Here is an 18115-nt window from a genome sequence, read left to right as displayed (position 1 = left end):
TGCTTGAAGCGGTCGACTCAGCTGAAATTTAAACTGAATATTTGGTATATGGTGCCAGCAACACATATTGCTGTGCAATAGAGAGCAACTGTCTTAGAGAATCATGGCTTGCGTCCCGAAAAAAAATAGAGTCCACAATTTTGTAACTCGAGGGGTTAAACTGGGGTTGGTATTAAGCCTAATTTTCAACAGTCCACTCTGTTTTGCCACACGTGAAATGCATCTGTTCTTCATTTATCCGTGAGTCGATGCAAGTCATTTAATATACATAGATGTCATACTAATATCTAACATTTTGCACTCTCTGCAGACCATTGTCGACAACCTTTACTCTAGTTTATTTGATATCTATTTAACTGTTGCTTCTTCAAAAACCGAACTATTCACTATTGCTTGTGTCAGCTTCCGCACTTCAAAATCCAGATTTGTCCTACCACTGCTGCTGCTGCTTCGACATCTCTCATATGCTCTGGGGTTCCAGACATAATATCAGTTTCAGCAACATCGTTCGTATCATCATTCCTCATTGAACCATCTATTATAGCGAGTTACTTCTCGCACGTAGATGATATTATACCCCTGTTGAACAATCTGCAGTCACTGCAGACTACTTTTGACCGTTTTTGCTATGGTCTACTGGATATTGGTTTAACATATGTTTCATTAAAGACTGACTGGTTTGCCGCTGCAGCTGCTTCAACATCTCTCACAAACAATGGGCGTCCAGACATAACATCAATTTGAGGAACATGGTTGGTATCCTTATTGAACTGTTCCTCACTGAACCGTCTATTAGTGTGAGTCATTTCTAGTACGTAGATGATATTATACTCCTCTTTGAAAATTTGTAGTCACTGCAGAATGCTTTTGACAGCATTTACTATGGTTTGCCGGATACTGGTTTAAAAGGTGTTTCGTTGAAGTCCGGGAGGTTTGCCACTGCAGCTGCTTCAACATCTCTCACAAACAGTGGGCGTCCAGGCATAACATAAATTTGAACAGCATGGTTGGTATCCTCCTTGAACTGTTCCTAAATAAACGTCTTTTAATGAGAAGCATTTCTATTATTTAGATGATATCATACTCCTATCAGATAATTTGGAGTCACTGCAGACTACTTTAGACATCTTTTACTATGGTTTACTGGATATTGGCTTAACAGGTGTTTCATTGAAATCTGGCAAGTTTGCCACTGCAGCTGCTTCAACATCTCTCACAAACAATAGGCGTTCAGACATAACATCAATTTGAGCAACATGGTTGGTATCCCCATTGAACCGTTCGTCATTGAACTGTCTATTAAGGTGAGTCATTTCTAGTACTTAGACCACATTATACTCCTATTTGACAATTTGCAGTCACTGCAGACTACTTTTGACAGCCTTTTACTATAGCTTACTAAATATTGGTTTAACAGGTGTTTCATAGAAGGCTGGCAGGTTTGTCACTGCTGCTGCTTCAACATCTCTCACAAACACTGGGCGTCCAGACATAACATCAATTTGAATAACAAGGTTGGTATTCCAATTGAACTGTTTGTCACCGAACTGTCTATTAATGTGAGTCATTTCTAGTACGTAGATGGTATTGTACTCCTATCTGAAAATTTGCACTGCAGACTACTTTCAACAGCCTTTACACTGGTTTACCGGATATAGGTTTAACAAATCCTTAATCAAAGACTGTGTTTTTCGTTAATGACTTGGTCAAAAATCCAGATGACCAGTCTCCAAAATCCAGATTGGCCTTATCACCACTGCTGCTCCTACTGCTCCTAATTAGTCCTAATTAGGAGCTAATTCCTAATTACCCTTGGAATTAGGAATTAGGAGCTAAATCCTAATTCCTAAAATAGCTCCTAATTACCTTGGTTTTCCAGACGGAACACCAATATGAGCCACATTATTGCTCGTTATTATTGCCTTAAAGAGAAAAAGAAATTCTTATATATGTCTTTCCAGAAAAAAACATCTGTCCAATGAGAAAATGCTTTACTACCTTGAAACACATTCTTGGCTCCTCACGATTTTCTCCTGATTCTGGTTTGGAAGGTATAACTGTTTCTGAACGTAAAAATTCATCCGCTGTTTTTCCTTTACGATTTTACGATTATTTTCTTTGCAATCCGATTTGGACTAGAAAGAGGCACCTAATATAAGAGACTATATGAAGTTCTTGAAATTTTTCGAAAAATATTTACTATAGTTGCTAGATTTGGAATTTGATCGAATAAAGTGGATGATTTTCCGCTAAATTCTTTTTTGCTTATGTGATATGTCGGAAGTTCGTTGGCTGTGTTCCTTCCTTGTGTGTATGTATTTACACGTTTGTGCGTCTTTTGTTATATAAGTATCCAATTTGTCTTTTTGTTCTTTTATGCTCTTCTTATTGCAAGAAGAATAAAATATTTAAACACATTATTATTATTGTCATTTTTGGAACTTCCGATTTTCAGATTTGATAATAATGTCGGACTTCTTGTAAAATATCATTTATTATTTTGGTCAGCTCATTATCAGCTCACATCAGCTCAATTATGCCTATCAACTTTTCTTCTCATCAGTCCTTTATCCAGTTTAATCTTTAAAAAGTAGGGGCTAGATACTAGAAAACTCAAACAGAAGAAGATTTCACCAAGCATAAACTAGCAAAAAATCGGGTGATAACATTGGTTAGATCTACCTTTACTGAGCATGAAGAGAAACTACCAAATCATTGAAAAGATAACCCAGAAGCCTTCTGGAGATGCGTGTCCTCCAGCAAACCAGCCAGACGCCCCATACCAGAGATTACTTTGCCACTCCCAACTGAAATAGCAAATGAACTTAACCAATATTTTTCAAAAAAATTTTGCGAAGAAGATACCTATGGGGAACCTCCAAACCTACCACCTAAGCATGTCACTACCCCCATGCCCAAGGTGAAATTCACTACTGAATAGATGCGTATAGATAGCGTATAGAGGCCAAAAACTAAAGACCTATCAGTCTGACCTCTGTCTCCTCTAAAATTATGGAAGGCATGGTAAATAATGCTATCATAAATCACCTGACAGACAAAAACCTTTTGCCCAACTACAAACACGGCTTTAGAAAAGGCAGGTCAATCGATACAAATCTGCTTCATGCTTATAATTACATTACTAAGTTTATTGTGGAAGAGATTAAAGTCGACTTTTCTACTTGACGAAGCTAAGATACTTGAGAAGGTCCCTCATCGTAGACTGAAGCTAAAGCTTGAATGCCATGAATTAACTAAAGAAGTTATTGATGGGGTTCAGGCCTTTTTTACCGACAGAACACAGTCAGTGAAGAGTGGAGTACCTCAGGGAACTCGGTTTGGCCCAGCTTTTTTAACATTGATATTAAGGATGCCCCTGATTGCACAAAAAAAATAAAATAGCCTTCTATGCAGATGACTCCAAACTTGCAGTATTCAGCCAATACTACTGAAGAAAGAGCCTCTCTAAAGGAAAGACCTCGTAAATAACCAATAACCTTGCAAACTGGTCAGAAAAGTGACTGCTACAGTACAATGCCAAAAAATGCAATGTGCTCCATCTAGGAACCAATACTGTCAGCAACATTGCACACTGAATGACCCCAGTCTCGGAAGCCACTCCAATCTAACAGCAGTGGGTGAAGAGCGTGATCCTTGTATTATAGTCGACTCCAATCCGAAGTTCCGTCAACATACTCTCATAGCTGCCGCAAGTGCAGGGAGACGTCTCGGCATGATAAAAATAACCTTTGTCAGACGAAAAATTACCAAAAAGCAGTACACTTCTACGGTAAAACCAGCACCGGAGTCTAGAATGACACTCGCCCTTTCCCTCAATTCACGAGAGGCAAATAACTACTTGAAAGTGTCCAGCGGCATGCGGTCAAAATACTTTACAACTTGAGAACCCTCCTTACCATGCGAGGCTTACAGCATTGAAAATTCCAACCCTCGTTTGACGAAAGAAAAGAGTTGATGTCATGACAGCTTTTAAACATCTGCAATACAACCCTAGCTTAAACCTTGTTCCCATCAGTACCAACCAGAGAACCAGAGGAAGCTTCCAATAAATCACCCAACAAACTACCAACCGCAAAGAACGCTATCGCATCTCTTCCAACCGTGTAGCTTCACTTTGGAACTCCTTAAGCAATCAAAACATCTAATCTCAAACCCTGGAGCTATCAAGCGTAATGGAGAGAGGAACTGGGAGCAGAAAGGGTGGCATCTACACCAAGACACCCCAAAGTCCTCAACCAAACTTTCAAGTCATCACTGGCAGGCATATCACAAGGACCCTTCCTTTCATGCCTGCAGAACAGAATTTAAGGAAATTTTAAGGTTTGGAGTCTCATATAATTGTGAATTTTCAGCTGGAGGAAATAGCCAATGGTCTCAATTAAATGGCCCAGTCAAGGAGATGGTTCCAGATGGATACACAGCTCATTAGATCTTAGTGACCTGTTAAACCTTCACATAATGGGATCGACTGATTACCTTGACGAAATAACTTACTCTTGATGAACGTGCAGCACTCAACATGTTTCCAAGCATTATTGCCTATGCGTCAATAAACTCAACTAAGCCTTTCAACTTTCCTTTCATCAGTGCTTTACCCAGTTCAATCATTAAACTTCATATATTTGCTAAGTTTTTAACTAGAAGAAACTACCGATGATAATAATTAGGCGCCCAGACAGATGGTTCCAGATGGACATAAAGCTCAAGTCAAGAACCCATGATGTTACGGACAAAATCGGCAGGAGCTGCCATTGTTTTCTCTTTAGGTTGCTCGGGTATCGGAACAATTTTACTCTAAAAGTAAGAATTAGAATAGAGTTACCTTATTGGTTTTCGTGCGGCAGCAAAAACTACAAATGCACAAAAGAACAGGCTCCAGACGGTTTAACTCTATGAAAAATAACTTATTCTTGATGAACGTGCAGGACTCAAAATGTTTTCAAGCGTTATTGCCTATGCGTCAATAAACTCAACTAAGCTTTCGAACTTTCCTTTCATCAGTGCTTTACCCAGTTTAATCAATAAATTTCATATATTTGCTAAATTATTAACTGGAGAAACGACCGATGATCATAATTAGGGACCCAGACAGATGGTTCCAGATGGACATAAAGCTCAAGTCAAACTACTTCTCAAGCATACTTTTCTTGGTGTATCAGCTCTTTGGACGACTTAATTTGCGAAAATGAAGTCAAATTGAGGGATGGAGTGCTTAGATCCGCGGAGAAACAACTCTTTGCTTTCATGCTTTCTAAAATCCAAGTGCCATACCATTCCTTAATCTCGAGGATATCCACTTAAAGTAATAAGGAAAGATAGAGTTTTGCTCTTTAAGACAGGAATATGAGCTGTCGTGTCACCGCCAAAACACCTGAGAAAACACCTTCTCTAATCCACCTTCCACTTCAAAGAGCAAAAATTCCCCCAAACACCTTGCAATTTTGAATGAAGTTCCCATGCGCTCTGAATTCTTAGCTCTAAAAAAATAAGTTACCTTTTCACTTTTCTCTTGCATCAGCTTCTCTCTGGTACATTCTCGTCGTCTGATTCGTCGGTATACGTGGAATTCTCCGCTACCTGCTCCGGCGCTAGAACCCATGACGTTACGGACAAAATCGGCAGGAGCAGCCATTGTTTTCTCTTTAGGTCGCTCGGGTATTGGAACAATTTTACTCTAGAAGTAAGAATTAGAATAGAGTTACCTTATTGGTTTTCGTGCGGCAGCAAAAACTACAAATGCACAAAAGAACAGGCTCCAGATGGTCTAACTCTATAAAAAATAAAAGTGCTTTTTGGAGGGAAAAACGGCTTATATCTTACAGCTAAAACTAGTTTGTTAGTAAAAATTCAAAGTAAAAAAAAAAAAAAATTAAAAATTAATGCTGGCTGCGTTGGTATCTTTTTCTCAATCGCAGTAAAGAAGTCACATATAAATGTTCGGGTTGATATTCAAAAATGTGATCGATTTCAATAATAAATGGAGTCAAATATTCCATTAATATCCAACGACCAACTGAATTTTAGATATTTTAAGTTATTTTTCATGCTATTACAAGTTGCAAGTTTTTAGTTACTCAATCGACGCGTGTGACGTTGGAAGTTTTGATAATTCATCAAAAATTAGCGAACTGAAAAGAGGAAAATTACCACATAACTGAGAAAGAGTGTTAAACCCAACTTTTAACCCCATCAAGGCCAATTATAAATAGTGTAGGATAATAGTGAAATAGTAACAGGATAATGAAATAGGATAATACGAAAATAGTGTAGGCCTTTGGGAAATAGTATAAATAGTGTAGGATAAATATTGTTTAGGCCTTTCGGGAAAACCTACTCCGAAGCACCTGGTTTTGCAGGATTGTAAATAGCCTTCCCCTATATATAATAATTTTATGATCCTTCGCCATTTCTATTATTCTTCATATAATTCATCTGCTTTCTGCGGGTTTTCAGTTATTTTTAATTTCAAATAAACTTAGTTTTCCAAAGGCTTTTAGAGGACCCCTTTTCAGAACCCTTTACTAAGAACAACTTCATATCAGTGGCGCCAGTTGTTAGAATGTAGGGTGGACTGTATTTTTCATATTTTAGGGGGGGTGGAGGCGGTGTCATTTTTATTATTTTTCAATTTCATTAGTGGGATTACTAAAAAAGTCTTTAAAAAACACAACAACAAAAAACAAGGTATTTCAGAATCTAAAGGGAGTCGGGGCGAAATATCTTAGGGGAAGGTGGGGGAGCAAGTTCCCCCCTCTCAATTGACACAGCCACCTGAGATTATTTATCAAAGATTTATAAATAAACAAAAGACTATTTTGGGTCACTGCTAAGTGTTTGTTCGATTTTGGTACATCTTTTACCAGAGCTGGAGTTATTCTTTTTCTTTCAGGGGGATGTAGACTTAACCACCCGCCAGCCACACCATCTATGCTGTAAATATTGCAATTTTTACCCCAAAATATTACAATTTAAACTTGTATCGCCGCCCAGGGGCGCTTGCCTTCTCAGGAACCCCCCCCCTTCCCCCAGGTTGATCCTGTCCTATAGGTACGTACTATTTAGAAGCTTTTTAACGTTTCTTAACAGAAACCTGTTTTTTAGAATTTGTTAGTTTTTTAGATTTTTTAGAATATCTTCTCCGTATTCCGATTGGACCCAAAATGCTTATACATCCAGGCGTTGTGGAGTTTATGAAGGAAATCAATGCCTTTGTAAATAGAGGTCGGGCCCAAAGAGTATGGGTAACTTATAAGAGTGAAAACTAGCGCTAGTGTCAATAAAAAAAAATATTAACGCCATCTAGCATTTGACGACACTTGGCATTTTCTCAAGCATTGTAATCGTTTTCCTGCCAAGAACTGAGATCACACACTTATTACTACCCTAATTTTATCAATTACAATAATGAACTAATCATTCTTACGATTTCACTCGAAAAACTGCTAAGTGTCGCCAAACACTAGATGTCGTTGATATTTTTTCGTCGATACAAGCGTCAGTTACCGGTCTTGTAAGTCACCCTTATCAATACTCTGTGCCTGAGTCCTTTCAGAAGTAGGTGTTCTGTTAAATTGACTTACATTGCTGTGAAATATTCTGAATCATAATGTCTGTTTTGTTTGTTTCTTGCTTCTCTTTTTCTATTTTCTCTTTTTCTTTTATTCTATTTTCTGTGTAAGTCTTTCTTTTCCTTTCTTTATACTCCTCTTATTTCATTTTGTATGTATAGAGGATTTAAGTAAGTTATTATTATTATTATTTGAGGAAATGGTGTAGGGCACCGTCGAATTGTAAAATGTCACTTTTTTTATCATAAAAGATACAACCCATATAGAATACGTGTTTAATAATAGTAGAAGGTCAATGAAAATAGCAACAATATTTATTAGGGTTTAATACCCAATTCGCTACCCATAATGAATCACTCAAAAGCTCAATAATTATTTTCATGCCACTAATCAAAAAAAGGGCTTGAAAGAAAATGACTCGTGCTTCTAACTTTTCAGGTGATGGACACAGCGGAAAAAATGAACTGGTAATTTGATAGCTCACCGGTGTAGCGTCCAACTTTTTATTATTAGCGGGTTTATTATGGGTTGGTCACTTACTGCTATAGTATGCACTAGGGGTTGCATAGTTGTTACAAGATAAGGTAGGTTATTACTTTAAAACCATGTCATAAAACGATTGCCACCAAACTCAGTCTTACGTACAAAATAGTGAAAAATAAACAAAAAATAAAGAAAAAAAATCTGACGCCTGGTGTGTGAGTTTGGAACTCTAATCCAAAGAGTATTCGGCGGGGGGTGAGAACCTATTTCTCTTTAATAGCATATTTAATATTTGTTAGCTAAGGGCCCATAGTTTGTCTTTATTTATTATTGTTTTTGTTATTACAAGATGGACCGACGGGATATGGATTGTTCTTTTTTTTTGCAAATTTTTGTTTTGTTTATGGTCATTCATTTGCTTAAAGGTTAGGTGCATGCAATGTTTCGTAACTTTTTTAAGACGCTTTTGTAATTTATTTGGCGCTGTTTTTTTTTTGTAAATAAGCTAAGTCGAATTGAATTGCAATATCAAAAATAAAAAGACATGTTAGTAAAGTTGAAGTCACTAAAAATACATAAAGAAAAGTGAAGCTAAAAATACTTAAGAGCTGGCCCACAAATGAAAAAGAGGGATATTAACAGAGACAATTACTGCTACTACTATCACTGCTAAAAACTCACTGGAGCACCAAGCCAAAAATCTGTGTACGCTCCTCCTCCACCTTCAAATCTTCGCTTAAGGCCTCTTCCCAATCCATTTGGGAACGACGTGTTTTTTTATTGGTTTCAGATGGATGGGCAAAAATAACTACTTTTGACAATCTATCATCCTTCATCCGTCACTTGAGCTCATCGCATCACCAAGTCAGTTGAACCGAACACAACTACGTACAATCCTCCCCCAACCCAGTTCAATCAAAGCTTCAGTCTTAACCCCCTCCCAAGAAGTTCCATTTTCCTTTAAATCCTTCCTTACGACCTCTCTTCATTTCGGTTGCTAACTACCTGCTTCTCGTTTGGTCCCAGATAGATAGCCAAAAATAACAATTTTTGGCAATCTGACATCCTTCATCCCTAATACGTGTCCTAAGCATCTCAACCTTTCTTCCATTATAGCCAAGAAAAGGGGAATAGAAAAAAATGGAATAATTCAGAGTCGGATAAACAAAATAAAATATCATAAAGTGAAGTTTAATTCAGCTAAAATTTACAAAGAAAACTGACTAAAAATACATAATAGAGCACATTTAAAAGATGTACAAAATAACGATGTAAGATTGGTAAGGAAGTAATTTCGAGTTGGCAGTAAGACGGTGATGCCACCTTTTTTTTATTCGTGTTTTTTGTTGGGTCTGTGGAGTTACATACCATCTGATTTGTGTTGATTAATAGTCATAAAGGTATCAGGTTGCTCTTTTTTGTTTTTACTGTTAGATTTACATTTTATTTTTATTTAACCTTTCCTTTTTTTTGTGGCCGTTGAGCAAACTAGAAGAGAATTCCGTGTTTATCTTGTTGTATACTACTACTACTACTACTACTACTACTAAAAACTCACATCAGCACCAAGCCACCTCGGGCACAAACAGCTATGCACACTCCTCCTCCATCCCAATCTATTCAAATTCTTCCTCTTTACACCCTCCCACGAAGTTACCATTTCCTTTAAATCTTTCTTTATGACATCCTCCCACCCCAAACAAGGATGATCTGCTTTCCGTTTAGCCCTAGAGGGTTGGCCGAAAAGGAAAATCGTCGGCAATCTGTCATCCTTCATCCGCAGAACGTGCCCTAGCCATCTCAACCTTTCTTTCATTCTAGCCCTAGAAAGCGGAATTGAACTACATTTTTCGTGCAGCCTACTGTTTGATATACAGTGAGTCAGCCGGGCACCCAGAGCAATCCGTAGGCAATTTCTCTGGAACGCATTTAGTAAATCTTCATCCGCTTTTCGGAGCACCCATGCTTCCGAGCTATATTTGACCAATGTCATCACTGTACCTTCCAATATTCTAATCTTGGTTTGCAGACTTACCTTCATATTCTTCCAAACATTTTTTGACTGTGAAAAAACATCCTGAGCCTTGGCTATTCTACTTTCAACATCTTCACTGCTCCCACCGTCTTTAGTAATAATACTACCAAGCTAAGTGAATCAATTTTTTCGTTACGCAACGTCACATTTTCATCTTCACTTATTTCTAGCCTTAGTGACTTATTCTTCTTAACATTAATTTTCAAACCCATTCTAGCACCCTGAACTCGCAAAACCTCTAAAAGTTCATTCATTTTGCTCACACTTTCATCTAGAATGCTTAAATCATGAGCATAATCTAAGTCCAGGAAAGTTTTTCCTCCCTATTCAATTCCTTGGTCTCCCATTGCCTTTCCTGTGCTCCTTAAGTCCATCAAAATGATCCATACAAAGGAGGATAGAACACAACCTTGCTTAACTCCTGATTTAATACAAAACCAGCTGCTAACCTCATTTCCTGCCTTAACCGCAGCAGTATTGTTCTGGTACATAGCACAAATCACTTTAATGTATTTGTTTGGTATACCACATAAGGATAAAACCTTTGCTAAAGCTCTTCTGTCAACATAATCGAACGCTTGCTCATAATCTATGAATCTGAAGACCAAAGGTGTTTGGCAACTAAGGCACTTCTCAACTATTGACCTAAGAGCGAAAATTTGGGCATCATATCCTCTACCTTTTCTAAAATTGCACTGTTCTTCTCTTAAAACTTTGTCTACAGCATATCTCAGTCTAAAAAATATCACATTACTAAGTAATTTCCTACCTACAGAGACCAGACTAATGCCTAAATAATTGCCACACTCACTCTTATCACCTTTCTTATACAGTGGTTTAAAGATTTTCCTAAACTCGCTAGGTACTTCCCCTTCCTCAAAAATCATATTCATAATCTTCGGTAATTTATTTCTAACCTCATAGCCACCATATTTAAGAAACACATTTACCATCTCCTAGTAAAAACACCATATTTCTACCTGGGACCCTGTCTTTTTGCTCCTGTAACTGTAAGTAAAATTCATCTGAGTCACTAGTATCTTAGTCAGTCGGTTCAACCGGGGCATAAACTACTATATCGGATACCCTGAACTGTTTGGTCATAAAGTGAGCGATTTATATTCAATTATTAATACCTTCCTAGCCTAAACAAGACTTAGCTACTTCCTTATTCATCATGAGCCCTACTCCCTGTCTATTTACCCTATCCTTCCTGCCTGAGTAAACAAATTCTATATCACCTAATTTCATACTTCTTACCCATGGTATGAGAGTTGCTGAAACTCCTAAAAGTCCAGTTCGAATCGTCTGAATTTGTCAGTCAAAATGTTGGTACGATAGTCATTTTTTAACGTCGAAAAATTTCAAGTTCCAATTTTCATGTTCTTTAAAACATTCAAATTATTTTGGCCTCAGGAAAAGCAATGATACCGGATACCAGTACAGGACGGGGATCACATATTCTCAAGTCTACACCGAAGTGCTTAAGCCGGCTTAGAACCGGACAGCAAGAAGTCCCAGGGAATTCCATTATGAATGGAGGCTTTGTATAATCCTGGGCCCAGCTTGGTCGCAACATGGTTTTCAGCACTTGGCGATGCTCTTCTACCAACAAGAGTTGAAATCCTGCACAGACAGACCCAAGCCTATTACCTCCGCTCATTATATATTCATGCCTACAAATATTCTGCTTTCTCGTTGTATATACACTGTAAATAAACAAACTTGAATGGTTGAAAAAAAAACCAAGGAAATTTCTCAGAGCTGCTCAATAATGCAGTAAAAAAAAAACAATTGGAAAAGGAGAAAATAAAACTGTTCTGGTGCAACTATCATCTCGTTCAATTTTACTTATAAATTTAAGAAAAAAAAACGGACCAATTAAAAATCAAATATGAAAAAAATCAAGTCTATGCCGCACATGCAATACGTTTAAACACAATGAAATCCAAAATTTAAACAAAATTAATGACTCACAACCACTTCGGGACACTGAGTTATAAAATGATCAATTCAGACCCACCGGTTTGTACTTGCACCAGTTTGAAATGTTACTTTTTTTTAGTCAAATTCTCTGACAAAATAGTAAAAAATTTTATAGCAAGCATTGATGCGAGGCTCCTGCCTCACGTCCTTTACCTCTTCCTTTACTGAAAATGTACTAACGGCTATTTTGACTTTTTTTTTTTTTTTTTTTTTTTTTTTTTTTTTTTTTTTTTTTTTTTTTTTTTTTACTATTACGTACAAAAAGAAGAAGAAAAAAAAGATTCTTCTTTGTCAAGAATTGATTTGACTTTGTGCTATGCAGCACAAAGTCAAGTCTATGCCAGCTGAAATTTGCAAAGAAAACATAGGCTATAAATGCATTAGAATGCACATATACAACATGTACAAAAAAAGAACGTGAAGTTCGCTTCTTTATGTGTTTTTGCGTTGTATCTTCTTCTTCTTTGGATTGTAAATTTTTGAATGCAAGTCTTGGAGCAGAAAACACAGAACCTATTTTTAAGGCAATGTGGGTCAACTTTATCTTTGAAATTTATATTCAATTCTAGAAACCCGTGTTCTACTTAGGGTTTCTAGAATCCATTATAAATGTCAAAGATAAAGTTGACCGGCATTGCGTTAAAACAGGCTTCATATTTCCTGCTCCAAGACTTACATTCAAAAGTCTTTCCCCCCTGCTCCAAGAAGATCCAATGCAAGAACACATAAAGAAGCGACCCAATGGTACAAATACACCACATTGACGAACTCTGGCTCCTTTATCCTCCATATAGTAAACAATGCCAAAATAGAGCTTTCTGTGAAAAAGCACCAACTTGAAGAACTAAATGCAGACCTGAAAGAGAGATTAAGTGGTGCAAATATGCACCATCTGGCAACACTAGTTCCCTTATCTTCTATTTACAGCAAGAGCCACACAATGGCAAAACAGAACATTCTACGAAAAAGTTTACATGCAAAAAAGTGATCTATCTTCACTCAAGTAGCCAAACAAAGAGAGATCCGAGGGGTGTTGCAACTCCACACGGCGTATTATATTAGATTTGAACCCAAAGTCGTATTTTTGAGCATTTGAGCCACATCTTGAGAACTAGTGTTCCAGACCTCCTCTACGAAAGTTTACCCTTCGCAAGACATTGCTCATTGCCTCCATGTGTTAAGTATTGCCATTCACTCTTCAAAAGATTAAATTAAAAAAAAAATTCAATTGAAAGTAAGGAGAAATATTGAAACTTAAAACGAACAGAAATTATTCCGTACATGAGGAGGGTTACCCCTCTTAATCCCTCGCTGATAGAAAAAATTCCCTCAACGACAATTCCTCCCGCGTAAAATTCTACCCAGAAAATTTCCCTGCAGACAATTCCCTTCTCGCTGAGAATCCCCTGGAAAACTTTCCCCCGAAAATTCCTCCTGGAAAATCCTCCCTAATTTCTTTGAAGGAAACTTTTTAAAATTTAATTTCTGATCGCTTTTTAAATCACGCCAAAAAAATCTCCCTTCCTCCATGAAAAACTTTCCTAGGAAAATCTGCCCCTCCCCATATGGAAAGTTCCTTCAACAGAAAATCATCCCATGGAAGATTCCTCAAGTGGACCTTATATCCATGCTCAATCAAATTGCTGTCACAAAATTTGATCGGATGTCTTTGGGGAAAAGGGGGCTGTCGAAGGGGGTGTAGAAGGGGGATAGTTGCCCTCCCTTATTTTTTATGGCTTAAAACGAGCACTAGAGATTTTAATTTCTGTTCGAATGAGCCCTCTCTTTATTTTCTATGACCATTGGTTCGACGCGATCACCTAGGAAAAGAAAAAACAGAACAAAATAAACATGCCTTCGTGATTTTTCTTCAGGGTAAAAAAAAAATGCAAAATTCAACATTATTTGTAAGAAGAATCTAGAAACCTACACAGTAGGGTTCTATCATATGCAGAACATGGCAGTGTGATTTTCATTAAGATTACTTGACCTTCTGGGGATGTCTTCCCTTTTTTCAAAAATAAGGCAAATTTTCTTAGGCTCAGGACTTCTGCCGGTAATAATAAAGAATTTTATATTCAGAATCAGCATAAAAAGAAAATTTTCCAGATATATAAATTGTTGTCAATATTCATTTGTATTAGAATTTTAGTTACTTTTGTATCGAGTGACTCCCTACTTACACTTCATTACCATGAACTGAAAGATTATTCAGATAAATTCCCCCCCCCCCCAACAATTCAGTATTTTCGACTGTTTAGAATTTATCAGTAGATCTACTGATTGCACGAATTGTAATTTATTGCTCGTTACATAATCAAAGTTTCTGTCCGATTTGTTTTAGTAATTTTTGGTAATTGCTAATTGTGCTCCTTTACATTATCGGCCATTGAGCCTTTTGTGGGGGAGCTAAAAAGGTTTTTTTTGTTTATACATTTAAATAAAGAACTCTCGGACATATTACACAAGTTTTGCTTTTCATCAGTTTTTCTCCTGATAATTGATTAGAGCCAAATGGACTAATTTATAAAGGATCCCAGAAACAAAGGAAATAGCCCACCTATAATTATAATTGATATAGTAGCCATGTCATGTCAGTAAATTCACCGCTAAGGCCCCTAAATGAAAATTGAGTCTACTGTTTGAAACATAAGCCTATTTAAAACGATTCGATCCGCTTGTGTTGCCATGATGCATCAGTCCCAATTCAAGTGGTTAGATTTTCCACAGTCAAGGCCTTAAGCACTGTTCAGTCAATGGTCGCGCACAAAGTACGTCATTAATTGCTGTATCCTTGTTTTAAGTACGATCCCAAGTTTAAAGTGAGGATTAGCCCTGGGAACATCAGACAAGAATCCCTCTTCTTTGGGAGGGGGGATAACTATCAAAAGATCTTTTTATAGGCATTGTTTAATTAAAAAAGTTCACGCTTGCATTCTTTTTTTTCATTTCACCCCCTGAAATTTTCCCCCTTAGTTATGATTAGTCGCCCCTCATTCTGCACTTGATGATGTCTGACCTATGATGACATTGTATACCCATTTTTAGGGCCAGGGTAACCACAACCCAAGCATTGGCTATTCTCGTGTCAGTATAGTTTCATATGTGATTGTAAAAAAAAACTGAGGGATGTTTTTCAATTTGAGGGGTCTAAACCAAACCTCCTGGTAAGGGTTTTAGACCATAAAAATTAAAGTTCTATATTACGATTCCTATTCCCTGGCCACGTCGTTCCTTACTAAGTGCACCTCTGAAGGTGCATTTTGATGCACCTCACAAGGCACATTCTGATGCACCTCAGAAGGCGCATTCTGATACGAAGTCGATTTTTAATCATTTATTTTAACTATTTCTATCATCGCTCATGATTTACATAACTAACTGATGCAACAAAACCTAAATATGATCATGCTTGACTGCCTCACCAATATAGCACGCTTTAAATTTTACAACCAAAACAAAAACAGGGGTAGTAGTTAGGATTGGGGCACAGCAGACTCGTTTAGTTTAAAATTGGTGATATGTTGCATCTGTATTTTCCAGGCAGGTGCGCTTAACTGAATCGCACCTGCGTCACAGATGGTTAACATTGAGCCAAAGTTGAATTCCCTTTCTAGAGAGTATGCCCGTCTTCTGGAGGTTGTAACCACAAACGCGTGCGCCGAAACAAATTTCTAGGGGTTACACACTCGATCGGTGATGACAAAGTGATAAAGGAACTTTAAAGCGCTAATTAGATGAAACAAGATATAGGAAGGTTTTCGTAAATTATTAATTTTGTCTTGCTTGTGATTATTTGTTTTGAAGGGATTGCTTGCCAAATTTCAAGGGGCTTTTGCCTCACTGATGATGATAGCATGATAAAGGAACGTTGAAGCACTAATTCCATGAAACAAGACATTCAGCTTTTTTGTATTTTTTGTTTTGTTTGTTTTTACTGGTTTTTATGCTTTGTGTCTTTCAAAGGGTTACTTCTCAAATTTCAAGGGGTCCCTAACCATGAAAACACGGTAAAGAGACTTAGAGATGGCAATAATTATAAGGAGCACGATATTTGAAGTTTTTGTAAGTTCGTTTTTTTGCTGATTTTTTTTTAGTTTTGTTTGTATCTTTGTTTTTCTTTTCAAGGAGTTACTGTTCAGAAATCAAGGGTAGCCTACTAATACAGCTGATGTTAACAGTATGATAAAAGAGCTTTGAAGCACCAACTACACAAATTTCGGAAACTTTCTTTATGATTCGTATTAGTTTTTTTTTTGTTTTGTTTTTTTGTTCGAGTGTTTCTTTGCTTGTCTTTTGTTATTTTTGCCTGTCTTTGTATTATTTGTGTCTCTTCAAGAGGTTACTTGTCAAATTTAAAGGGGTCTTTGATGATGACAGCACGATAAAGACACTCCGAAAGCACTAATCACATCAAACACAATATTGTTTGCTTTTTGTTATTTTTGTGTCTTTGCTGTTTGTTTTACTTTCCTTTTTTTGCTATTCATCCATTTTAGATTTTTTATATTTGGTAAAAATAAAGTACAGGGTGGGCCAAAAGCCAATGACCCATTTCAATTTTAAATAACTTTTTTTTATTTTAACAGTTATATGCATAAAATTTTAATATCATAAAGTCAAGGCGATGGAAATGGATTTTCTATCACGTACATATACCGTATGTTGTAGCCTACGTACGTTGTACGTGTACTGTACGAATACTGTATCACGTTATATAGCCTACCGTACGTTGTACGGTACTTAATTTCTCCATAATTAATTTCCAGGATCTGAAAAAAATAAAAATATTAAGAAAACTAAAAATTTTAAGAGATAAAAAGATATTGAAAAATTAAAAGGATCAGTGACTTTTGGCCCACACTGTATTAGTTTTATTACTATTGATGCATAACTTGCTTCGATATGTATTTACATAGAAGGAACTGGGCAATCACATACACAGAAGAACTCAACACGCCTGGGATTTTCCAAAATATTTATAAAATTTTTACGAAACAAAATTTTATTTATAAAAAATTATTTATAAAAATTAAAAAAAAAATTATATTTATTTATAAAATTATAAAATTACTCATGGTTTTGAAAAAACTGTATACTAAAATGTATACTAAAATGTATTGAAAAAACTGTTTAGTGGGAAATAATGGCCATTTGTAGCTGATTTAAGAAGGGTGACTATTGTTCCAATTAATCATAGTAGAAACATAAAATTTTGAAAAACAAATTAGAATATAAGACGTCTGTTTTCTCTCTCAGTTTACTATTTTGACTAATTTGACCCCACATAAAAATAGCTCCCCTGATACAAATAGTGCAACGAAACTGTACACACAATGTTAAGTACATTGAATCTTAAAAAATGTTCTTTTTAATTTCCTTTCCTTATTTTATCATGTATCTTTCCTACCTTATTGCTTTTCTTTTATTTCTCATTTTCTGTCTTAAATTATATCTTTCTCAATATTTTCTGAAGACATTAAAAAGTGTTTTTGGAGATTTTACCGGACTCGATTTTTTTTTAACTTTACACAAAATTAGTTCGGATAAAGTTTTTTTTTCGGCATAAGTTCGTTCCAAACAGTTCGTGGTAACGAATTGTAGTATGGAGAGACCCGGCTCAATAGTAACCGAAACCCTAAAAAACGGAATTTGATACCAAGAGTTACATCAAAGGAATTGAATTTTTATGCTGATTTTAAATATATAAGTTTCATCAAGTTTAGTCTTGCCCATAAAAAGTTACGAGCCTGAGAAAATTTGCTTTGTTTTAGAAAATAGGAGGAAACACCCACTAAAAGTCATAGAATCTTGACGAAAATCACACCATCAGATTCACCTCGTCAGAGAACCATACTGTAGAAGTTTCAAGCTCCTATCTACAAAAATGTGGAATTTTGATTTTTTTGCCAGAAGACAGATCACGGATGCGTGTTTATTTGTTTTTTTTTTCCCCAAGGGTGATCGTATCGACCCAGTGGTCCTAGAATGTCACGAGATGGCTTATTCTAAGGGAAATTAA

At 36.5% G+C, this 18115-nt stretch overlaps 1 protein-coding gene across 1 annotated transcript in view; it reads right to left on the bottom strand.

Moving 5' to 3' along the window:
- LOC136025826 (PRKR-interacting protein 1 homolog) overlaps window positions 1-18115 on the bottom strand; it is a 150531-nt gene that overhangs the window by 13124 nt on the left and 119292 nt on the right. The window contains exon 3 of the mRNA XM_065701821.1: window positions 5516-5695. Within this exon, the coding sequence (XP_065557893.1) occupies window positions 5516-5695 (180 nt within the window). The remainder of the gene's footprint in view (window positions 1-5515; window positions 5696-18115) is intronic.

This window comes from Artemia franciscana, chromosome 4, assembly GCF_032884065.1.
Source record: "Artemia franciscana chromosome 4, ASM3288406v1, whole genome shotgun sequence".
Lineage (NCBI taxonomy): Eukaryota > Metazoa > Arthropoda > Branchiopoda > Anostraca > Artemiidae > Artemia > Artemia franciscana.
Note: the sequence above shows the minus strand (reverse complement) of the source record. Positions and strands in the feature narration are given on the sequence as shown.